The sequence below is a fragment of the Pipistrellus hanaki genome (genome assembly GCF_964339955.1).
Source record: "Pipistrellus hanaki genome assembly, chromosome: 16".
NCBI classification, from domain to species: Eukaryota; Metazoa; Chordata; class Mammalia; order Chiroptera; family Vespertilionidae; genus Pipistrellus; species Pipistrellus hanaki.
Window position 1 is genome coordinate 11,281,927 of NC_140518.1, and position 25,586 is coordinate 11,307,512.

Here is a 25,586-nt window from a genome sequence, read left to right on the forward strand (position 1 = left end):
TTTAAAAAATAAGATATTCTAAATTTTGCAAATACTGAACCAAGCATACTGCATTAGTCAGGTTGAAAGCTAAAGAATACTTACATATACTCGTGAGTATAAACTGTATCTGTTTTCTTCCAGAGTATACAAATGACCCAGGCAAGGGCAATCAGAAATTATGCTTCACAAAATCAAGACTAAAAGATAAATCTAAGTCAGACAATATTCCTCTGTAAAATGATCTGGAAACTAACCTAAGCTATTAGAAAGTACACATTCACCTCAACTGCCAAACTGAAATCACGTACAGCAATCACTCAGACTTCTCCTAATACACTACACACCTAGAGGTAAAAATGCAAGGAGAATCTCCACCTCTACCACTTCTACCAGCCCCTGAAGGTGACAGAAACAGTGCTGGTTTCCTGGCTCTCGAATGACTAAACCTTGAGGGGAAAAGGCTTTCAGACTGGACGGAGCACATGCACACAACAGTCTGTGGGACCCTCTTGGCAGAATAGGACTTACTTCCCAAAGCACCGGTTACCAGTTACCCTCTTACAGCGCGAACACAGCTCACTGCAAAACAAGCTGGAGTAACGAAGCCAAGCAACTGTCTATTCCTATAAGACACAAGCACTACCTACCAATATATCGATGGATGACTGGATACACAAAGACCACAGAGTGACAACAACAGAGCAGAATATAATCATCTGTAGACAAAGTTCAAACAAATGAAAGGTTTTGTGGCCTCTCTGCTATTGATAGAAATCTGAATGCAATGGGTGACTTAGGTTCCTGGACCCCAAATTCTTTCTTATTTGGTAAGTCAAGTTTTGTGTGGAAAACTTCTAACAAATGATTTGTTGACTAATATAAAAAAACAAAAGAAGCAAATAGTTCCCTTACAATGAAGACTGCTTCTTCTTCATTCATATGGCACATTTCCTTATCCTCAATTCGAAAATTCCAAGTTTCTCTAAAACTTTGGAAACAAAATCAGATCTCACTTGATGATACTATTCATAATCTTTATTTGGCCCATTTAATGTAAATATTTATATATATTTTGCTGCATAAAATGCTCCAGAGTCTGCAATGGGTGTTACATTAATGTATACTACACACACTATACTTTTCTAAAATCCAAAATATTCTGAATTCCAAAACACACCTGGCCCCACAGGTTTACTAACAAGAGAGTCTGAGGCCATAGTTCTTCCCTCCTGTGTCCAAAGGACAATTTAAACACATTTAGATAGAAAAAGACATTAGAGATCATGTCATAACGAGCAATTAAAAGGTTAAAGAACACATACATTTATAGCTCAATTCTTTTTTCCCAGCTAATCCAGCAACCTGATAATGTTAAATGTCACTAAAAACTGGGGTACTGATATGTCACTTCACTAACTTCATATTCTCCCTATGTTTCTAGCAGGTTAAGCTCCATAAGCCAGAAACAAACCCTGCAAGTGCCACATTAGAGAGAAGCATATGAATTGTATATTACAATACTCAAACTAGGTGTGAAAAATATCGTCATATAACCATGGAGCAATAAAAAAACATTTCTAAAATTCAACGTCTTGGAAAGGAATTTGAAATCTCCAAGTCTCACCCAGCAGAAAGGAAGAAGACCGCTAAGAGGCCTGCGCTAGTCGACCGCACAGAAAGCTGGTCCCGGCCAGTTCCCAGTGAATTCTCCTCCTCATGTCCAGAGAAACGGGAATCACTTTGGCCACCTGGTCTGGCAATGCTCTCTACAGTTTGAGTACCAAACGTGGCAAGCAGCTAGCAGGCAGAGTAATTCTGGGCCATGGGAAACGCATGCCTCCCATACAAAAGACAGGGCGAGAGACAGGCCTGAAGGCTCTGTGCTAGAAGCACACTAAGGTGCCAGGGCAGCGGTTGGTAGGAGTTTTCAAGTTCCCACAGGAAGAATTATAAGCCAACAGCTATGCCTGGGAAGCATATTGATTTTTTTAATGCTTCTTCAGTCTTCCCGTTGCTAATGAGACAGATTAGCACTTATTTGAACTTATGGCAAGTCAGCTGGGAAAAAACTGATTTAGCCTTAACCTTCAAATGTACTTTTTACTTTTAAAAATATCTTTACATGAAAATAATTGTATCTTAGAATGAAAAACTCCACGACCATCTTCATGAAGAGAATCTGTGGCTCTCTATGGTGGAGAAAAAAGATTTTAAAAGAATCAGAGCTATCAATAAATTTGGCTATTAACCCCAGTAACCATTCATTGTAAGGTAAATATAATCTAGAAAGCATATTTTTAAATTTTTTTCTTAAGTTTGACTTTGTTAGCCATCCACTTGAATTTCTTATAAGTACTGTTCTAGAGTTTTGGTTTATAAGACTTTCGGGTTTAGTAGGCTCCAAGTCTATTATAAGCATCAAGCATCTGCTTTTAAAATTTTTAAATAAAAATGTTTATTAAAAAAATTAATTTCCTGTTGGTTAACATATTATTTCAAGAATTATTTGTAGTCTCTATTCTTTATCATATATGTTATATTATAATCATTTTTCTTGTCAATTAAAATATGTGGTTCTCATTATTGCGAATGTTTGCCTTTTATGGCATACTGCACCTTTAAGCGTAATACACAATGCACAGTCATCAGCTCTCACAAGGGATATCACTTTCTGTGCAAAAATACCGTGACCCCAATCTGTTAACAATTTAGGAAATGTATATAAACACCATTTGGTGACCCACTTTTCTTATGTCCTTTGTATTGCTGGGACTTAGCCTTTTTCTTCTGTTTTGATGAACCTGATTGGCTTTCTCTTGTCGCTGAAAGATAAAAGGGAAAATTGGTACAAGGTAATTGCTTACCACTAACCATAGGTACAACTTATATGAACCATCTTTACCAAGAACTGTTATATTTGGCATACATTCATATTATAAAGTATATGGATGCTCAGAAAAAATTCTATCAATGTAAAATTACACAATGCTTTGAAAATAAGGGTGCTTCTTCCAATAAGACCATAAACCTCAATACCAGACAGATTCCACTATCTATTCAATAAGCACTTACCAGATTCCAGTAAATTCTTAGCTTATAATTTTAAATTCATTAAAATAGGCCTACTTTAACGTGGTAAGTGCTCTTACTCCTGTTTCTACAGTTATCAGGAAACTCACTATTGAGTTCGCATGGCCATGGTACACTTGGTCTAATTCTGTGATACTGTTTTTGAGTCTTCAGATCTTACCTGGCAACCAATCAGACATAGGTATGATGATCATTGTGAGACAGTCCACTGAAGAACTGCCGACTTTTACAAAAGGACCCCTTTCTGTAAACCAACTTACACTGTGATGCTGGAGGCTGTAGTTGATATCCAGTTAATTGACACCACCCTACAGGATAGAGGTCAGGAGACTCACAGTCTACCCACTGGTCATACTCTTCTTCCCATCCATCAAAGTGTATCCTCAAGAGGCGATGAATGATTCGCGTTACTGTGGCCACACATATTAAACGTGGCTCCATGAGATCGACTGCTTCTAACTTCATTCCGACACGAAAGCCGTGATTTGGAACATCCTGGCACGGAGAAGCAGAACATTAATACCGGCAAGAAAATGAATGCGTTAACTCCACTATCGATACGAGAGGGAAAGGAAGGAAGCAACATAAGCCGAATAATGTGACTTAAACCAAAAACCCCCAAATAATGCTGTAGTTACTGAAGCGTGTGAAGGTGAAGCATCTAAGAACTAGTTTGGCAATGTATTCATTTTTATGTTACTCAGATTAAAAAAATAAAACCCTGTTTGGAAACAAGCTTCACTTCCTAGGTAAAGGAAGTATTTACATTGTTTTATTACTCTCTATTTTTTAAAATATAAATCTCTAATTAAAAAAAAAGCAAGAAAAAAAAACAAAACAAAACAAAAAAAATAAAAGAAATAAAGTATATAAATCTCCACTAAATAAGAAATTCTAATAAAAGCAAAGATAGTTTATCAGTAATGATGTACATTTGTGTGTACGATTCCACATAATCATCACGCCATCATTGAAATTTACCTTATTAAATAGTTTTACTGGTGCTGCAATGGAGCCAGTTTCCCTGAGGTAGTCAAACCATTTAAAAGGAAGTTTAGTGTAACCTGAAAGACACAACTGGTTTAAGTAGCAGTTCATTTAAAATTAGCATAATACTAGAAGCAGGTAACAAGTAACTCAGCACACGCTCAGCTTTTATATGATAAACTTTTAATTCACGCTCTAATATGTTGGCTCTAATAGCACCTCCATGTTATAAGACTTTCCTCCTTTCCTAGGTAGACACTGGTACACCACTTATCCTAACGCAAAAGTGCCTCTCCTTTCCTCTATCACCACCAGAACTGTAGACTTCTGCTTTCTCAACCCTAATCTTAGAACAGTCTAGCATTTAACACTTTCCAGCGACATTTTTCTTTCTTTGCAAGAAAGAAAAAACTCACTGGTCAAATACTATTTTTTATAGACATCTGGTTTTGCTCTCCTCCCCCTCCCCCTGCTCCTACCACCGACTCCTTAAGAGAAAAACCATAGGCTTAGATATTAAAATCAGAGAAGTTGTTAGTTAAGCCATGAGCGCTATTTAAAGTTCTACCTTCTTCTAAAAAGCCACATGACTCTAAAAATGAAAACTTGCCCCCTCAACACGAAAGTACCTACTAAAAAATGTTAAATGTATGCAATAACCTATTGAGCTTAATCACCATCTCAACATGGCTTGAGAATACAAATTCATACTATAAAGTATATGGATGCTCAAAAAAAATTCTATACTAACAATTTGATATTCACACAGCATCTAGGGCTGTGTTAAATGCTGTAAGAAGATATCATATAAAAGGAAAGCAAGAATGAAAACCCAGTATGTGTATTAGGATGAAGTACCTCTAGGTGGAGTAAGTTCAATCATGTTAATTTCACAGAAACCAACAGGGAAAATAGAAGGAGAGGTTGCATGATAACAGAACCAGTCAGATCCATCTGCTGCTTCTGAGCCATCGATCCCAATCATTAGGAATCCGTCAGCCAGCACCTTTTAAATGAAAAGAATTCCAAGTATTTGAAATCAGACACCATTATTTAAAAAAACAAAACAAAAAAAAACACATATTGATTTTTACAGAGAGGAAAAGAGAGGGATAAAGAGTTAGAAACAGCCAAAACTAGTTTGGCTCAGTGAATAGAGCGTCGGCCTGCAGACTGAAAGGTTCCAGGTTCTATTCCAGTCAAGGGCATGTACCTTGGTTGCGGGCACATCCCCAGTGGGGGGTGTGCAAGAGGCAACTGATCGATGATTCTCTCTCATTGATGTTTCTAACTCCCTATCCCTCTCTCTTCCTCTCTGAAAAAAAATCAATAAAATATATTAAAAAAAAAAAAAAGAGTTAGAAACATTAATGAGAGAAACATCAATCAACTGCCCCCTGCATAGATATATGCCCTTGACCAAAATCGAACCCAGAACTCTTCATTCTGCGGGCCGAGGCTCTATCCACAGAGTCAAACCAGTTAGGGTTAGACACCACCATTACAAAATGACCCTTTAAGTTTAAGTGGCATACTAAAAGAAAAGAAAATCGATGACATAAAGATTCTTAAAAGTAAAAAATGCTTCCCAGGGGATTCTTGGGCCTGAGAACTGAGAACCACTCTCTTAAATCTTTTCTTAAAGCAGCTTCAGAAAAGAGGAAAAAGAAAAAAGAAATAAAAAAAAAAAGGAAAAAAGGAAGTACTGCCTACCAAAAGGGAGGAAAAGGCACAGTTAACACTGGAAACTGAAGATAAACTTGGCCTTGTTGGACTAGTTTTGACCAGGAAGTAACTTAAATATTTTTCCTTTAATTTAGGATATACTTCAACAAATAAAGGTAGCTGAATCAAGATGACAATCTCAACAAGCTATACAAAAGGAGAACCTCTGATAAGAGAATTCAGTCACTATAAATACTCATAACCGTATTGTCTCCCCAGTGAAGATACACACACACACTTTATGTCAAAAAGAGCTCTATTAGGGGCCTCCTTCTCCTGTAACTGTGAAAACAGCTTTATAATTGCATTCCTGTATTTTAAAACCCTTTCTCTTACCTTTCTAATGGTTGCCACACATATTGTGGAAAGATTTAATGGGTCTATAGCTTCCAATTTCATTCCTTCCTTGAACCATTCCCCAGTCTGGTCCACTTCTTTTACCTAAAGATTACATGAAAGCACATCACTGTAACAAATATTATCCTTTTAATAATGAAAGTTACCAATTTGAAAAGATTTACCAGATGGAAATACCAAATGCCTTCTCCTACCTACCTAATATTTTAATGCAAACTTCCATTAGGGAACAGAGAGAATTCAGACAAACAGAATTTAAAAATAATTATAATCAATAGTTGTGACACCTATGAATTACAAGGTTTTAATCCTTTTAAGTGAACATATGTAATTGTGATTTCCATAATTTTAGGAAAAAAACCCCACAACCCTCTTTTAAACATAATTTACAAATGAGGGTTCTTATAAAAACTTCTTACCTTAGCAAATAAATGTGGTGGTGTATCAAAATGTCCATCCTGTTTCTTTGTAATATCTACAAGGAAAAGTTACATACTAATCTGTCAGCATTTGTGAGAAGACCAAAAACCACGTTTCTTTGAAGGTTTCAAACTCACAAGGTCTGTATACACTAAAACATGGCAAAAATATATGCCTTCTACATTTATGACTAATAACCTTTAATAGTCTTACTCTCTGCAGAGTACAAGTGTCATTAAGTACACTCAGCCAATTAGAATGCTGGTAATCCCCTAATGAGAGATTTATAACTTTAAGTGTGTTTTAATGTGTTTAGTATTAAGTTTAACCACATGTAATTCTGCTATTCTGATTAAAGTTGAATGGAAAGGGAAAGGATAAAGATTGAGATCTTTCAAATGGGGTGGATAAGAAAAATGTAAGAAAACAAATGTAGTTGTGACCAAAAATGCATTATTTTTTAATTGAGGACTAGTGGAAGAAGGAGTTCGCTAGGACACACATATTCTGTGTGAAGATTCTCGATTGAGGTAGGATAAGCTGCCCAGACGAGAATGCTATCTTTGACCTATGCTATTCTGTAGAGAAAAATAACCAAGCAGCAGACTTCAGCCTCTCTGACATTGCCAGCAGGAGTTCTCATGACAGGTGCTTACCAGATCTTTTGAATCGATGGCCTATGCTTCGAGACCAGCCGACGTGATGGATGAGGGGGCTGTGCATATGGCACCAGAAGTCGTCCGTTTTATCTTCGCTGTCTTCATACACTAGTCTTAACCGTCCTCCGATCACGCTCTCCACCACTGCCACTCGTGTTCGACACAAGTGTCTCTTGTCAACCACTTCTACTCTCATGCAAGGTTTGAAAGGATACTGCATACTTTCTGAAACCTTGAAGCAAAAGCAGACAATAACTCTTTGGGATGCATGACAGAAGTCTACAAATTATTTTACTATTGCACTATTAAAAATAATGATATTTACTCCAGCTCTGGCTCACTAAATTAACACAATTCCTTAAAATTTACTCCAGCTCTGACTCACTAAATTAACTTGAAAGTGACTCCTTTTGCAGAGCTATCTTTTGGCACTTCAGTCCCTTTCTCAGATCCCATCTTTACCTTTTTTTTTTTTTTTTTAAATATATTTTTATTGATTTTGTACAGAGTGGAAAGGAGAGAGAGAGAGAGTTAGAAACATCGATGAGAGAGAGTCATCGATCAGCTGCCTCTTGCACACCCCCTACTGGGGATGTGCCCGCAACCAAGGTACATGCCCTTGACTGGAATCGAACCCGGGACCCTTCAGTCCCCAAGCCGACGCTCTAGCCACTGAGCCAAACCGGTCCCGGCCCATCTTTACCTTTTGTGAGAAGTCGGGAGGAAGTGTTTTGGCACCAGTAAGTCGTTTCACTAGAAAAGCTTTCCAGTTCGTATACTTATGATGAATAGCTGAAACGAAAGAAATAACCAGTTACACTTCAGCAAAGAGTGAATTGCTGCATAAAGTATTTGTTTTAAAAAAATAGCAACAAATTTCCTTGCAATTTAGACTATTAAGGCCCTGAAGAGCAACAAAAACAAACAAGTATGTCTTGCCAGCAATTAAGTTAATTAAAACCAAAGATACACTTTTAATTTCTGTATCACCTTAATGTTACTGTGAGTGAAGCTGCATCTGAGTATGTGCACTGACATTGCAGTAAGGACAAGTAAGCTACGTACTTCTAGGAGGGACAAGAGGCTTCCCACTGGCTGCACACCAGCCAACCGGACGGATATCGGAACTACAGATATTGCACCAGAAGTCCAGAGCAGAGTCGTTTTCAAATCCTTCATATCTTAAAAGGGCATTGTAACCTGAAACCGACAAATTAATCACCACGTAAGGAGAGAATAAGTGAAATAAATCAGGATCTAGCTGCTGGGGATGCCTGTAAAACGTTAGCGTGCATCTGCAACAGAAACACTTGCAGGGTTGAGAACAGACAGGTGGCTAGGCCCCACCCCTGAGGTTCTGACTTAGCAGAACTTGGGTCAGTCTGAGATGAGAACCTGCATTTCTAACAAGTCCCCAGAGATGCTGCTGCCTCTGGTGTACATATCAGACTTTGAGAACCATTTGTTCAACACAATCAGTTTTACTGTTCTCAGAGCATGGCTTCCTCCTTAGGATATATTTCAGTTTTATCCATGCTTTCTTAAATTTTAAAGCAGAAATTCACATGAAAACAGAGTTGGGAAAGTTCTATTAGAATGTGTAGTTTTGAAAATAAAAGAAAGATGATTGTGTATGGTTAATCTTTTCAAGTCAGAGAAACACAGATAAAACACATTTCAAGACATTATTTTACTCAGCTCAATAGGAAACCAATTATTCTTGGGTAATTGGGATTTAGCTACTTCAAGAGTCTAAATTTTTCTGTCCTATTTATTTGGAAATAAGACTTGAAAATGATAGGTAAAGAAATTCAGTAAACACAGATAAAAGTCAGTGAAAACACTTAAAAAACTGTATGTACTAAGCAAATAGGAAGCTGTATTTTGTAGAAATAAAAGAAAGTATAAGATATAACCTGCTTATAATTTAATAAAATCTTATGTTAAAATAGGTTAAAGTTTAATTTAAGGTGTTTAGTAGAATAAAAGAGGCCAAATAAACTTGTATTTCAGGCCAGGAGCTACATTTAGCCAGCATTTACACGTTAATATCTAAGATAAAAATTTATAGCATTATATTGTTAGTTTTAAAATACAGTAAGTCACAGAATAATTCATGAGTTTGCTAACTGTTGCTGAGCTCTAGTTCATGATTAACACCAGGCTCACTTCTCAGAAATCACTAAAGTGGCTTAGAGTAAGATATATGAGGCAATTAGATAAAACAGAAATGTAAAATCAGAGATGGAAGGCAGAAATAATTCTCGGATAGTAATGCAGCTGACTTACACACCTGGGACAGAAACAACATATGGCCGTTTTATATTATGTTATAGAGGGTAAGAATAGCATTTAGAGAATGCTTATAAAGCAGGGGAAGCATTTCAAGGAAAAGGTAGGAAATGAATTGGTTAAATGCCAAGTGCAAAGCATGGGACATTGTGAGAGTAAGCAAAGGCACAGAGATGACAGAGAACACACTGTATGAGGGCAGAGGAAGAGTAATTTCTTTGGAACAGATCACTTATATTGGGAAGCAACAAAAGATTTGGTCACTGGCATACGGTGCAACTCAAATGGCTGTGAATGCAGACCATCTACACCCTTTAAAGACAAAAAGCTAGAAGGTCCTGAAGAAGAGCAACAAAAATAGAGAAATGCCTGTTCATTTGTGCATTAAAGACCTTTGGAAAAATGGAATTAAGATCATTTTTAGGGAAGTTCAGTCCATCGATGACTGGGGGAGAAGTTCTGGAGATAGGACTAGAAAGAGCAGGATAAGACACCTCTTCCAGTAATCTCAGGGTAACTTTTCTTATCTGAGTGCCTGTCCCTCCCTAACGTGCTACAGTGCCCTGTGACACCACTTGTCATAAACTTTTTAACGTTTGGCAGATGTAAGCTCACAGAAAAAACAAAAAACAAAACAAAACAAATAAGTCTTGCATTTATGCACATCACCTGCCTACAGTGTCTAACAGAGGAAATACCTAATGCATTTACTTCATGAGCAATAAGGTTTATGGGTCAGGGATACAAAAGTAGCGGAAAGGAAGAAAAAGGAATTCAAGATACATGAAATTATCAATACTAGTTTACTTTTGGTGTTGTGACTCGTCACTTTTTTTTTTTTTTTTAATACCTCTATTGTGTGTTACTTTTCAAAGTATTTTCCTCTTCCAAGGGTTGGCAAACTATATTATGGTTCACAGATCTGTCTGATTTTTATTGTTGTTTTAAAAAATATTTTTAATGATTTTTAGAGAGAGAGGAAGGGAGAGGGACAGAGAGAAACAGCAAGGAGAGGAGAACATTGCCTCCTGCACACCCATCACCGGGAGATCGAGTCTACAACCTGGGCACATGCCCTGACCTGAAATCAAATCCACAACATTTTGGTGCATGGGATGATGCTCAACCTACTGAGCCACACTGGCTAGGGCTGGCCTGATGTTTTATTGTCTGCCATTACATTTTTAATGATTGAAAAAACAACAAGGAATAGTATTTCATAATAGGTGACATTTACATAAAACCCAAATTTCAGTGGCTATGACGTTTTACTGGCACACAGGCATGCCTATTCATTTGTGTATTGCTACAGCTGTTTTCAATGGTAGAGCTGAATAGTTGTAACAGAATGTTTTGCCCAAGAGGCTGAAAATACTTGTCTGGCTTTTAACAGAAAAAGTTTGCCAACCCCTGCCCTATTACCATATTTATTTATCTGGCAACATTTGCAAAATTTACAAGTAGTATGTTTCCTTAAACGTTACAAACATAATCGGCATTTTCTAGAACAAGATGCGTGCTTTTCACCTGCTAATTTTACAATTCCAGCAATCCAGAAGACTTTGGTAGGTAGGCTGCAGTCTGTATTGGGAACTTCTACTCTCACATTTTCTGAGATATCACCCCAGCAGGTCCCCATAGGTGCCTGTCATATAAAAATTACTAAATTATCATCTTATTAACATAAAACCTAAAACATACCATTCAAAATTAAGCATTACTATCAATAATAAAAGTATTAAGCTAAAAATACCATTTAATTCATTCACTTTTCTTTAAAAATTCACAGAATTCTATTTGTAAAAATCCAGTGACAAGGTCAAGCTCAGAATGAAGAGGATTCACATATATTAGAATAGATCCATGTCGATCAAAATTCAATACTGTCCTAATATAAGACTTGAGCAGCAATTTTTGTAAAAACTGAAGCACAACTTGAGGGGTTTCACAGGATAAAGTTGACTTAAGAAACTCATTATTTTTAATATGTACTGAATACACTTTAGCTTAATCTCTAATTTTAAAAGATCTCACCAAAGAGCAGAAAGAAAAATAATTCCCATCAGCACTGTGGTTTCCAATAACAAAGGAGAAACAAAATTTAAATATATTTTCTACTTAGTTAAATTCATAGAACAGAAATATAGCCTGTTAAACAGACATGTGGCAAAAGCACTGGGTACAGTTATCTAAAGCAGGAGTTGAAGAGTTTTTGAAGATGCATACCATAATAACTTGTTATAGAATTTGTTATTTCTAAATTTATCATGCAGAAATTACTATAAACAAAGAGAAAACTTTCAATGTTAGAACCGGTAATCACTAGCCTCCGGACCAAAAGGTTAAAATGAGGATTCAGAAAAACCAATCAATTGACTATCATGAAAGGATTTTCCAAAATCTCACATGTTTCTAAATTACAATTTCCATTACTACATTTTAATCCTTATAACTTGAGGCCATTTACAATTATCTGGAGCATATTCAATGGTAAATTCAATGGTGAATTCAGGAATGTAAATGCTGATCATACCAAACAGTCTTTGTGGCCTTTGATATCAGCTCCATGAAATATAATTCAGAAACTTGATCATGATTAGGTGAGACTATTAAAGACCTGATAATACGAGCAAATCAGGAGAAGACAAAATAGCTTCCAGGCTCAAAGATGAGTAAACACAAAGAATCTAGGAGTCAAAGGATCTAGCCAATTTGAACACTGGGCAATGTTTTCCATGCAAAGCCTTCCTTACATTGGCAAATGCTAACCCAGCAAGAGGATTAGCCTAAAACAGTACTCGAACCCTAGCCTCTCAATACTTTTTATGGAGCTTCTGAAGGAGAGGAAGAGAATGTCAGATAATACCGAGCTAGGATAAGTCTGACACCAAACACAGAATCCATTTATGGCTATTGCTTGAAGTAGCAAACAGACTTGAAGACAGTGGCCTATCTTAACTAGGTGTGACTCTGGAAGGATACATGTAACTACCTCCCTGAGCTGTGCAAAAAATAATACATCCATCACGATAATCTCTTTCTGCTTTTTTAAAAATGGAAATACTGGATTCTTCGGGTTCTGCTACCTCCCCCTATATCACTCTAGACTGTAGGGCCATCCCTATTGCCAGCAGATATGATCAGAAAAGGAGAGGCTGGGAGGAAGATAGGTAACATAGATTAAGCTAAGATAAATTAACACAAAGACCATGTATTCAATTCTGTGAGAATGGACCAATTAGAGTAGACAGATGTAGTTAAATGCACGTATTGAATTAAAGTAGGGTAGTCATTCACCCTTCTTTGTTTGGCTGCCAAATCTTATGGAATGGGCTTATTTCTCACTGAGAAGAGGCATGGCATTGCTGAGCAGTTGGGGTTTATGTTGGCACATCGCTAAGTACATTTGGCAGACAGGGCTCCTTTTTGCACTAGATATGACAATGTCACACTGATTTTTTTTTTTTTTTAAAGTCTTAACAATTGTTTGGAGAAAGTAACTTTCAGTCACATTTTATTAAAGAAAACAAAGTACCAATATGCTCACTTAAAAAAATAAAGTTCATGTTGACTTTAGCAGGGGATGTTATGTTCTGGTCCCTACAGTCTGGATTGGTATAGGAGAAAGTAGCAGAAAGTGACATTTGTTCTTGCCTGTAAGTTTGTGGTTCTGCTAGACCCTCTTAAACCAATCCATATGGTTTACTCTAAGAAAAAAGAGAAGAAAAAAACAACAAAAAAGAGCACTACAGCCATTGCATAGTATGTGCTCGATGTGTTGAAATGAGGTAATTTTACAGATATATCTGCCCTTTTGTTTAAAATGAATATTCTTAAGTGTGGAAGACTAAATGACCCAGGGCTTGACAGCCATCTTCATCCAAGTCATCTGTCTTCTCTTGCTGGCAGGAGGGATACCTCTGAAAGTCTGGATTGGCATAGCATGAACTAGCAGAACCATAATTTACAGGTAACAACAAATTTACCTTCCAGACTCAGGGCGAGAGGTCCACCTCAGGCTCCTCCCAAACCAGGAAGATCTGCGTCACCACTTCCTGCTCCGGGCCGCTCGCTCGGGAGGCTATCTGGGAGGCCTCTCCTTCCCTGCAAGGTAAGCTATCATCAGGTCCTGTGGGCACGCCGGGCCAGTGCCGAGGCCCCCCGCACAAATGCACAACCTGCACCTGACTGTCCGCAGAAGTCACCGACGGGGAGCCTTTCTGCCCTTCAAGAGCATCCCAGACAGTCCAGTAGCGGGGTGGCTAGTATTTAGACGCTCAGAGGGCTGATTCACTGCACATAAGAAGATTCACGACAGAAATACAGATTTCTTTCCATACAGCTGCCAACCTATAATTTTTTTTAATCCTCACCTGAGGATATTTTTTCTATTGATCTCTAGAGAGTAGGAGAGAGAAGAGGGGAGGGAAGGAGAGGGGGGAAGATAGAGAGAGAGACAGACAGACACTGACGTGAAGAGACACATCAATTGGTTGTCTCCTACACTCGCTTCTACCAGGCTGGGGAACCTGCAACTGAGGTATGTGCCCTTGACTAGGAATCGAACCTGCAACCATTCGGTCTGGGGACGGACACTCCAACCATTGAGCCATACTGGTCAGGTCCAACCTATAACTTTTTTTTTTTTTTTTTTAAATATATTTTATTGATTTTGTACAGAGAGGAAGGGAGAGAGATACAGAGTTAGAAACATCGATGAGAGAGAGTCATCGATCAGCTGCCTCTTGCACACCCCCTACTGGGGATATGCCCGCAACCAAGGTACATGCCCTTGACCGGAATCGAACCCGGGACCCTTCAGTCCCCAAGCCGACGCTCTATCCATTGAGCCAAAGCGGACCCGGCCAACCTATAACTTTTGATAATCGCACACAATCTTCAATATTAACAGAATTTAAATGGGCAGAGGTTAGCCTTGAAGTTGCATATAAGTAATAAAAATAAAAAAAATCAACCCCAATGATGATATGGCAAATGCAGAAAAAGTCGTCATTAGAATATTTTAAGACAAATAGGCCTATGATTACTAAAGTGCATCAAGTAGAAAAAGATAAAATACTTGGCTAAAAAGGGAGAAAACATTATAGGAAATTAACTAGGAAGAAATTAAACTCCTAAATACTCTACTTGCTAGAATTAATAGGAAGCAGAAACAGAAAAAAAAAAATCGTTCCCATTCACTTTTAATACTAGAATCTATTTTTTGGGGTGGTGGCAGCTGGGAGATGGGAATTGCAAGGCAAGTACAAAAGGAAAACAGGATGTTTGGGGTGAAAGGATTACAAACGAAAGAATGCCATGTGCACATAGAAAGGAAAAGCAGTGGTTACTAATTTGAAAGACATAAAAACAGTACATGACTAAAAAAACATATTAAACCAATACTGTTTAAGAAAATAATCTAGATTACTTAGGTTTTCTTTAAAACTGGTGATTTTTATTATATTACAGTTCACTGCTTTCCTGGAGAGAATCACTGTGGCAAGACAATAACTAACTCAGATGGGGCACTACTAAGAGCCAGACGCTAATTTAAGTTTTATTTCCTTCTAGGATGACAGAGTGGAGATTCTAACATCGTTAAAATGAATGCGAAGTCATATTTATTTTCAGCTTTCAATGAGTAAGTGCCTATGTGTGATCAAGGTTTTTCTTTTATTCTTAAAATTTTAAAATATAATTGTGATACATGCTGCAAAGAAAGGGTTAGAAAATACCATGAGATATATACAAGCTACTATTTGTGGAGGCAGGATGAGAAAGTATAATAAACTCAGCTTTAAAGTTATGGCACACATGTAAAGAGGACCTTTTAAAAATATAAAAAACTAAAACTATTTTCAAGGGGGTAAAAGCAGGGTGACAGCATTTCTGGCTTTAGTGATCACAAGGACAGGACACCAGAATATATAGTCCAGGGATAAAAAAACAAGAACACACCATGTTGAGTGAAATCAGCCAGTCAATTGAAAGAGAAATACCACATGACCTCACTCACTTATGGATAATGAAGAACATTATAAACTGATGAACCAAAAGATATTGTAGATATAGAGACAGTAAAGCAACAAGCAGACTGTCAAATTACAGCGGGGAGGGGAGGGAGATCTGGGGGAGATAAGAGATCAACCGAAGGACTTGTATACATGCATCTAAGTACAACCAATGGACACAAAACTCTGGGGAGGGAGGGGATGTATGGGAGGGGGGAGTGGCAATGGTAAGTTATGTACACATTACTTAATAAAAAAAAAGAAAAAAAAATATGAAACATACAAACACATAACTGAAGGAGGAGGATTTTAGCTTTCGTGTGGTTCATGTACATTTGATATTGACCAATTTTGCCCCCTGCTATAATACTTAGGGAACGTTTTACTTGGTTTTATAAGGCAAATCATGGGAAATAGGAGCATTTCAACCTAAAAGACTGCAGTCTTTATGGCGACAATGCTCTAACCAACTGAGTTACTGGGGCAGGGCTGAACTAAATGATTTTAAAGCTGACTCACAGTTTTGTGCCACATGACTTAGAATTAAAAGTGCTATTGTCTAACTTAGTGGTTTCCAACCTCAGGGACTGACGAGGAAGGGGGAGCCAAGGGCTAAGGCCCTGGCCATTCCATTCCAGCCCACCTCTTTTTAAAAAAAAATTTTCTTTATTGTTAAGGTATTACATACGTGTCCTTATTCCCTCTATTTTTTTTTATTGTCTAAAGTTTTACATGTCTCTTTTCCCCCCAATTGACACTTCCCCCCTTTCAGACACTAAGAACAGCTTTTTCTTATCCTAGCTATGTTTATTAGGGAAAAGGGGAATGCTGATGCTTAAAAAAAAGACTGAACACTACCACTTAGAAAAAGATATATCAGATATGTGGCAACCATAATATACAGATTTTTAGGTAGATATATTTAATGATAACTGAGTTTGATCTCCATTGCTAAATTATAAAAAACATCAAATGCTGATGTAATTGAGTAAAAACCACTATGCATAAATATTGCAATTATCACACCACCCTCCGCCCGAATTCCTGGTTCAATCAGAACAACTCTGCTTCCACATTAAAAACTGGATGTTATTGTTGTTGTTTTTTAGGTATATTTTTATTGATTTCTTTTTAGAGAAAGAGGAAGGGAAAGGGAGAGAGATAGAAACATCAATAAGGAGAGAGAATCATTGATCAGCTGCCTCCTGCATGCTCCCTAGTGGGGGATCAATCTGGGCATGTGCCCTTGACTGGAATCAAACCTGGGCCCCTGCAGTGCATAGACTGATATTCTATCCACTGAGCCAAACCAGCTTGGGCCATATTGGATGTTTTTAAGGATTATGTTTGAATAAAGAATTCCCCAGCAGGGAAAGCTCCCACCCTGTGCTCAAGCTGAAGACCAGGAGGATCTAGAATCTGGAGGAAGCAGGCCCTACTGGTGAACCAGTGTAGGGCGGATCTCACGTTTCCAGCTGATCCCGACAGTACGTTTTCTAAAGCCAAAGCGAGTAACCCTCGTTGGAGACCAAGAAACATATCTCAGGGGGAGAACCATGAAGAGTCAACTCTAAACAACACCCCAAATCAAGTGCAGCATGAGGTGTGACCTCCTAAACCAAATGGTTTCAGATGAAGATGCTTGTTAAGCCACAAGGCAAACTCATTAGTATTAATGCATATTTAGAATTACCAATGTAAGTTTTTTCCTATTTGGTAAGGAGAAGGCAGTTAAGAAAGATGAGTGGAGCGGAAAGGCACTTGGTGACAGATGCCTTGTCTCTGCATGCAAAAGGAGTCTCTACTGTATTATTATTATTATTATTAAAATTGATTTTAGGAAAAAAGAAAATTGATTTTAGAGAGAGGGAGGGTAAAGGGGGAAACCCAGATATAGATAGAAACATTGATTGGATGCCTCCCAAAGTGCCCCAACCGGGAATTGAACCTGCAACCTGGCCATGTGCCCTGAACAGGAATCAAACTCACCACATTCTAGTGTATGGGGAAAGGTGCTCCAACCGACTGAGCCACACCTGCTAGGGCCACAGCATTCATTACTGATAACATGATTTAAACTAGATGTTCTATTTTCTATAACTAGAGGCCTGGTGCATGAATTCATGCATGGGTGGGGTTCGGCTGGCCTAGGGGAAGGGATGCAGGAGGTTGGCAGGCCAGCCCCATCCCTGGTCGAACTCTACCCCTGGTAGAACCCCGGTCAAACAGGCAATTTGCATATTACCCTTTTATTATATGGGATAATACTTTAATCTTCATAAAGCAAAGTTGAAAAGAAATTCAATTTTATTATTATAATTAAGATTTTCTTGCAAAGAATTTTAATATAGTTTTATTATTCAAAGATATGGATGTGAAATAAAACATGAAATTGGGTCTTTGATATGCTATTTAAAAAATATCCTTGACTACTTACATAAAATAGCTAGACATGGCTTATGATATTGAAACATAAAAACCAGTATTAAAATAAAGATAGTAAAGAATAAAGGCTATTCAGGAGACAAGAGACAAGTGTTCCAGGAATCTGGGATGAAAGACTTATTACAACTGAAAACAAACTAATTCTGAGCTTCTTAGTACCAGAAAGAACTCTCCCAAGAGGACAGTTAAAGATTTGTTTAATAATTCTCTTTAACACTGTTGCCATGTATTTAATAACTCTCACAAATGTGACACCACTATCAACATTACAGTAAAATAAATCACCTACTTTCCACTGTGATAAGTATCTAAGATTCCACTTAAGTTGGTTCAGATAGTTACGATGCCACCAGGACTAAGGGCTTAACACTTGTACTATTATTTAAAAGTATAGCCCTAACTTAATGAAATGTTAAGTGTAAACAAAATTTCATTTATTATTTTTCCAAATTATCTTTTTTATAAATGGTCAGTAGCAGATAGAACCTTTACATATAAATTGAACTTGTAGTCAGGTTACAAAAGCATTGTAGGGGAAAAATTGCAGATAATTTATCACAGGCTCTTGAATAAAAAAGAAATAGAATCAAAAGGAAAGAACTTATCATCAGATACATTTTATACATAACTCTGAATTATTCCTGATGCTTTGTAACAATCTAATTGCTAAAAAAAATCTAAGAAAAGGTTATGCATGATATATATCCCACATATGTCAGCCCACAATACTGTATTACTAATGGTTCCTTCTGTGCTCTGGTGCTTTTACATTTGTAGACAAATATAAAACTGAAAGAAAAACCCTTTCTTTTCTGAATTATCAGGTCAAATCACAAAGATTTAAGTAATATATATGATAGGTGATTTCTATTGTTGAACCACATGACATTGCCACTGTATAACTTTTTATACAAAATCAGCAAGTTAATATATTGCTGGTTTTGTATAAAATTGGATGAGACTAGTATTTTCCCTTGCATAAAATAATTTCAGATTGCAATTTCTTTATACAAAGGCTTTACTTATAAAATTTATAGAAGTTATTTTTTAACTATTGATAGGTATAATAAAAAAACATTTCCATTACAAGGTATAAAATAAAGATCTAAGGATAAGATGCTTAGGTGTTATTGTACCTCCAGATTTAGCAATAAATAAGCATTTCAATTTGAGGTGAGAAATCCCATACTCACATGTTTAAAGCAGGTAACTGGAGCTGCTATAAAGCTATTGCTATTGATGTAGTTACCCCAGCTGAAACCTTCCATAGAGATTACTGTTGAAATAAAAATAAATTTATATATATTACAATTCTCAAGTCTTTTATCTTTAAAAAGACTATTATTTTAAAATGTGAACTGATATAAAATTAATTTATCACCTTTAAAGGTGTGTTTTTTTGTAAAGATTAAACAACTTCTCTAGATGAGCATGAATTTTGGCATCAATCACATTGGCAAACAAATAGCAGTTAAATATTTTTTTATATACAACATATACTCCTCTGGAAGAGAATTAAAAGCTCTCCAGTTATGAGAAGCAAAGAACAGCTGAGCAGGTGTTCATAACTAACATGGCTATGGCTACTTTTGTTTTCATTCCCACACAATTCTTAGGTGAACCTGAGGGTGAAGTCTATCCAGTATCTACCACCTAATAGTAGGATTTTCATTACTTTACTCCCTATTTACCTCTCGGCCAGAGAATATTCTATTAGAAATGGTCCTTTCCTCTTAAGACTCGCTTCTACCCAATCCCTGCTGAATGTCCTGTCCCTACCATCCAAAGCACTGAGAAACATAAAAAATACCGAACTGGATAAAAACCATTAATATAAAAGAGGATGTCACAAGTATGGGACCTTCTAGAATATCCTCTTCTAGAATAACTTACTGAAATCAAAACAGTCATGTGCTAATAGGGCATAGAAATAGCTTAGTTTACTAGAAACCAACTTAGAATGTCATTAATCAAAACTACATAGATGAATCTATCAAATTATTTCACCTTTATTAAATTCACCCACATTACCTGTTTTAGTCTTTGCTTGATTTTGCAAGGTAGCTTGATACTGAGCATATGCGGCTAGTTTAGCAACTAAAGGTTGTTTCTGAAGAACTTTTGCTTTCTTTGTTGGAGGCTTACCCTAAAACAAGAAGAGTTAAGTAAATAGGATTCTTTTCACCTCCCCCCGCCCCATCAAATACTAATCTGATTGCATACTACTCATTCTGCTTAAGTAAACATCAAGGGTTTAGAAAATTATTAAAGCAGAGGGAACATACAAGGAATTTTAACATGAGAAATGTATTCTGGAGTTCTGGCACAATGTATTATAGATATCTAACATGGGTAGCAGAGCTGGCATAGACAAAAATAGCAATATGCAAATTAATATGTTAATAAAAAATTACATCCCACAAGATGTTAAAATACAGGCTGTGGTGGATACTTGATTCTTTCTTTTACTAGATAAAACCAGTGGTTATTCACTCATGCAGGTTGCCAAGCATTGCTATTTATATGGTAAGAAAAGATAATTTAACGTTTAAAGAGTAAGTGACTGAGGTATATACCTTTAGCGCTAACGAAAAAGATCAATGACAAAATGATCATGGGCCAAATTCAGTGTGATAAACTGCCATCCATTTGGGTACAGAACCAATGCTCAGGATCTTTAGGCACTGTCTTTCTGAAATATAGAAATACATCTAAGTGATGTATTTCCTTAATTTGGGGGACTTAAGTAATTCTTTCAGTGCTATGTAATGATCACAATATTAAATTAAAGGAGAATAAGAATGTGATCACAAAAATAAAATATATTAAAAAAATCAGATGTGCAATGCCTTTAAAACGTTTATATGCTACAACAGTAAAAACTTAAGACAAATGGTCAACTCTTCAGTTATTTTGTAAATACTGATATATAGAGAAATATGATTTTCCTTCTATATCATGAACATTTTTCAAAAAGGTTAGTTGGATTAACCAAATACATTTGGGCAAGGTATCAAATGGGTTGTTATCAAAAGTACAAAGCAAAAAAGATGGGAAAATAAAACCAAAGTGAAATCATATCCCCTCAAATACTGAAAGATTCTATCTTAATGTTAACTCAAAAGAAAACAAGGGAAAATGTCTTCAATTTCTGCATAAAGAAAGGTATTTATTAAATCTATAATTATTTAGAAAAAGGGTTTTTTTTTTTAAACCCACTTATACAATTCATTTATCCTGGATACTATGCCTTGTCTATGTATAATAGTTGTCAATTCTACAGATGGAACACACATTGGAGCGGACCCATTTCCTAAAAATGTGGGGTGTAAAATGGTAACTGACCAATGGAGCAGAGTGGAGTGCAGTGAATCACAAATGACAGATACACAGTGAAAGCCATAGAAATAACGGATATAAAGAATAAGAAGGTTTCTGTACCGTTACCTGAAGTCTGGCCAAAATGCTTGCCTTCTTGGAATTAGATGAGTAACTTCTTGAACATGAAACACTGCAGAAACGCTTTGTTTTAGAGTAAAAAGCATCTCGCACGCCAACCATCCCACACATTTCACAGGTCGCTAATAAACAAAAAGATTGGTGTCCTGATCACGTATAAAATCAATTTTAATCTAACAGTTTAATAATTTCTCCAATTACCTAAAAGTTTTCATTTTAAAATTTTCCTTCTCAAGGATAGAAAATTTATTCTATCTGTTGCTATTCAAATGGTAGAAAAGTCGAGACAAAAGTTAGAGAAAAGATTGGATATGGTGGCATGGCTACGAGCACCGAAGGTCTGAGAGGTTTTAAAAGGGATCAAAAGACACAAATAAATATGTTAGATTTATTTCCTCAGTGCTCAGCAGGTGCCAGGCATTTTCATCTACGAGCTGCAGTGTTTGAAAGGATTATAAACAAAAGATGAAAGGTGTAACACAACTGAGGATTAATACAAAGTATTAATACACTGTAAGCCTTTAAAAAATTGTAGAGATTGGTACCTAAAAAACCAGTTCTTGGAAAAATTCAAAGGGCAAAAGAACAATTCTCTCAAGACCTGTTCAGAGACAAGACAAACTATATGCTCTATATTTAACTAATAAAGGGCAACAAAACCCCACTATTGTGCATCTTTTGTAAATTAGCTTAACGGACAATAATGTGAAAGGCAGAACAGAAAGGAGGATTTACAAGAACTGAAGTTCAAAAAAGATAAACAGGAACATACCCAGGAGTGGAATTGCTTATATTTTTCATTTTTTTGTTGTTGAGGATTTGTCATACTTTTTCTTTTTTTTCCTTTTTAAAGTTTATTTTTAAATGATTTTAGAGAAAGGAGAGAGAGAAAGGGAGAGAGAAGACAGGAAGGGATGGATGAGGAGAGAAAGGGAGAGGCAGAGAGAAAAACATTGATCAGCTGCCTCCTGTAAGCACCCTGACTGGGGATTGAACCCACAATCTAGGCAGGTGCCTGACCTGGAATCAAACCCGTAATCTTTTAGGGGTAAGGGATGACACTCCAACCAACTGAGCCTTTAGGCAGGGCACAAGATGGCTGACTGAATTTAGTAAGTAAAAGGTTACTGAAGAGTTTCAAAGTCTTATATCTTGGTTTAAAAAAAAGATCAACCACAAAAGCATATGACCGGTTTAAATTGGTTTATTTTATGTGGTACAGATCAAAGGGTTTCAGTTATTTGTAAATTCAGTATTAGTTTTAAAAAATGTTAAAGCAATTTTATTGGCATGAATGGAAACATACTGTCTTGAAAAGAAGGGAGAGAAAAGAACTGCCTTCTGCCCTAATCACACAGTGTGACCAACCATTTGCCTGAGATATTTTCAATTCTAAATCCAGGATGGTTTTGGACAAGTTGTTACCCTATTACTGCATAATCTAAAATATCCCCCAAAACAAGTGAGCAGGATATTGAAGAATCACTGTGCTACAATGAGAAATGACTAGAGCAACTAGGGTTACTTAGCATGCCAGAGACATGCAAAAACTATGTCACCATACAAAAATTAGAATTATCTGTGTACCTTTAAAATGGGTGTCGACCCATTAAACCAGGAAGTCACAGATGGATTCTAATCAGGGCATATGCCTGGGTTCTGGGCTCAATCCTCAGTAGGGGGTGTGCAGGAGGCAGCTGATTATTGATTCTCTCTCATCACTGATGTTTCTCTATCTCTGGAATCAATAAAAATACATATATAAAAAAGTAAAAAGCAGCCCTAACTGGTTTGGCTCAGTGGATAGAGCGTCAGCCTGCGGACTGAAGGGTTCTAGGTTCAATTCTTGTCAAGAGCAGGTAGCTTGGTTGCGGGCACATCTCCAGTAGGGAGTGTGCAGGAGGCAGCTGATCGATGTTTCTCTCTCATCGATGTTTCTAACTCTCTATCCCTCTTCTTTCCTCTCCGTAAAAAAATCAATAAAACATATTTAAAAACCACAAAAAGATCAAAAGATAAAAGTTAGAGCAAGAATAATTATGGTTAAATATAAAGAATATTCACTAATTAGATACCTAACCACTGAAAGTATTAAAACAGAAAACTTGTAAGAAACTGTCATAGAGGAGAAGTCTCTTTCAAATCTATAAGTCTATTAGCTTACACACTTTCAGTCACATAAGGTTTCATTATCTAATCTTAAAATTTAAGTCCCCATTGAGTTTCTCAACTGCCTTCTCTTTTCATTTTGTCTTACTTGTTTTCCACCCGAAGGTGGCTGGTAGACAAAGAGATCAAGCACAAACCCAATGATCTACTCTAGAACTATACGTTTCTTCAAATTGCCCTTAAAAAATTCTGAGAGGGAAATGACAGAAGATATGGAATCAAAACATACCCTAAAAACAGAGTTGTATGGCAGGCGCAGGCTGAGGCATTCATACTCACCCATGCCAGATTTGCCATCTGGGTACGTGTAGACTTGTCCATTGTTTTTGATAATTGGGAGATTAGAAGGTAAAGGAGCAACTTCCTCTTCACTCTCCTCAGAGCTGGAGCTGCTACTTGTGTCCTCACTGCAGCTATCATAACCGTCAAACATCCCGAACGAGTCTCTTCTTTTCCTTTGGGATCGTGAATAATGTTCAATCTTAAAAGTAGAAGAAATTAATAATACATGACACAGCACTTAAATACACCCCCTAAAAGACCTTAGTTCAAAATCTGGCAAATGGGATTTGAAAAATGAAAACCTAGCCCTGAGATATGCTAATTTTATTTTAGAATGAAAAGCTAAACGTTTGTGTCAAAATGGAGTCCTCCACTTCTCTGAGACACAAATTTATTAGCTACAATGTTAGCTAACAAGATTAGCAATAATGATGGTAAGAACACTGACTGAATCAGAAGCTCATCCTGTTATTCAAGTTTTGCCATAAACTAGGTGTGTCACTTTCCATAAAAGAGATTACATCAGTTGATTTAAAAAAGTTTGTGCTAAAATACACACAACAGATGAGTTCTTAATTTGCTTTTCATCTCTAAAACTGCCAATGGCTAGACCAGCAATTTTCAACCAGTGTGCTGCAAGATTTTTTAAAACATGCAATACCTATTTAGTCATTGTCCTCTTTTTCCTCAGACTGTCAAATTAAAAAATGGCAACAGCTAACAATCATTGCCCAGTGTGTCTTGAATCATAAATATACATGTGATATAACAGAGCAGCAATTTATTGGTCACATCGAATAATAAGGTTGCATCTGATTATTTAATTCTTGGCACCAGAAATCCTCATATACAAGAATAGGCATCTGATTCTTTTAAAAGCCACTTTGGAGCCCTGGCAGGGTAGCAGAGTTGGTTAAAGAGTCGTTTCAATACACCAAGGTTGTGGGTTCAATCCCCAGTCAGGGAACATACAAAAATCAACCAATGAATGCATAAATAAGAACAACAAATTGATTTTTCTTTCTCTCTCTCTCAAATTAATGCATAAAGTGTCACTTTAGAGCAAAAAGAGTAGGTAATTACTATTTTTCTCCTGAGCAGGTCTCAACAGGTTTAAAATACTCAGCGACCCATGCTGTAAATAGATGTGCTGCCATCCAGACTTTGTTGTTCCATTAACTGTCAGAATAGGTTTAACATAATTCTTAAAGACCTTGGATTTTCAGAACGGTAAATGAGCACTGGCTTCAATTTACACCATCAGAATTAGACCCTAACAAGAGCCAGCCTGCCTTTGAAGCTAGGCATGGACTTCTCTTCTCTGGCTATGGAAGTCCTAAATGGCATCTTCTTCCAATATGAGGCTGTTCCATCTTCACTGAAAACCTGTTGTGTAGTGTAGCCATCTTCACGGTCGTAGCCAGATCTTCTGCACAGCTTGTTGCATCTTTTATATCAGCGCTTTGCTGTTTCATCTTGCATTTCTGACATGGAGATGGCTTCTTTCCTTAAACCTCATGAACCAACATTTGCTACCTTCCAACTTCCCCAGTGTCCCCATCCCTCTCGGCCTTCCTACACTGCAAGAAAGTTAGGGCCTTGCTTTGGATTAGGTTTTGGCTTAAAGGAATGTTGTACTTGCTTTGATCTTCTACCCAGACCACTAAAATTTGCCCCATAAAAACAAGGCTGTTTCACTTTCATA

The 25,586-nt window shown here is 36.9% G+C and overlaps 1 protein-coding gene across 10 annotated transcripts in view; it reads right to left on the reverse strand.

The window, feature by feature from the left end:
• Nucleotides 1–25,586, reverse strand: part of MBTD1 (mbt domain containing 1) — a 46,358-nt gene that overhangs the window by 9,853 nt on the left and 10,919 nt on the right. For 4 of the 10 annotated variants that reach the window (XM_084863475.1, XM_084863479.1, XM_084863472.1 and 1 more), the window contains 14 exons: nucleotides 23,879–24,080; nucleotides 21,413–21,552; nucleotides 20,003–20,117; nucleotides 19,165–19,247; nucleotides 11,040–11,157; nucleotides 8,286–8,420; nucleotides 7,924–8,012; nucleotides 7,218–7,452; nucleotides 6,561–6,616; nucleotides 6,121–6,225; nucleotides 4,918–5,065; nucleotides 4,054–4,136; nucleotides 3,333–3,567; nucleotides 2,727–2,804 (listed from right to left, as the gene is read on the reverse strand). In XM_084863475.1, coding sequence (XP_084719601.1) covers nucleotides 2,727–2,804; nucleotides 3,333–3,567; nucleotides 4,054–4,136; nucleotides 4,918–5,065; nucleotides 6,121–6,225; nucleotides 6,561–6,616; nucleotides 7,218–7,452; nucleotides 7,924–8,012; nucleotides 8,286–8,420; nucleotides 11,040–11,157; nucleotides 19,165–19,247; nucleotides 20,003–20,117; nucleotides 21,413–21,552; nucleotides 23,879–24,032 — 1,774 coding nt within the window. In that variant the 5' untranslated portion in view covers nucleotides 24,033–24,080. Of the gene's footprint in view, nucleotides 1–2,726; nucleotides 2,805–3,332; nucleotides 3,568–4,053; nucleotides 4,137–4,917; nucleotides 5,066–6,120; nucleotides 6,226–6,560; nucleotides 6,617–7,217; nucleotides 7,453–7,923; nucleotides 8,013–8,285; nucleotides 8,421–11,039; nucleotides 11,158–19,164; nucleotides 19,248–20,002; nucleotides 20,118–20,547; nucleotides 20,664–21,412; nucleotides 21,553–23,878; nucleotides 24,081–25,586 lie in introns of those variants that run through there. The other 6 variants (XM_084863477.1, XM_084863476.1, XM_084863478.1 and 3 more) reach the window with 4 other exon arrangements.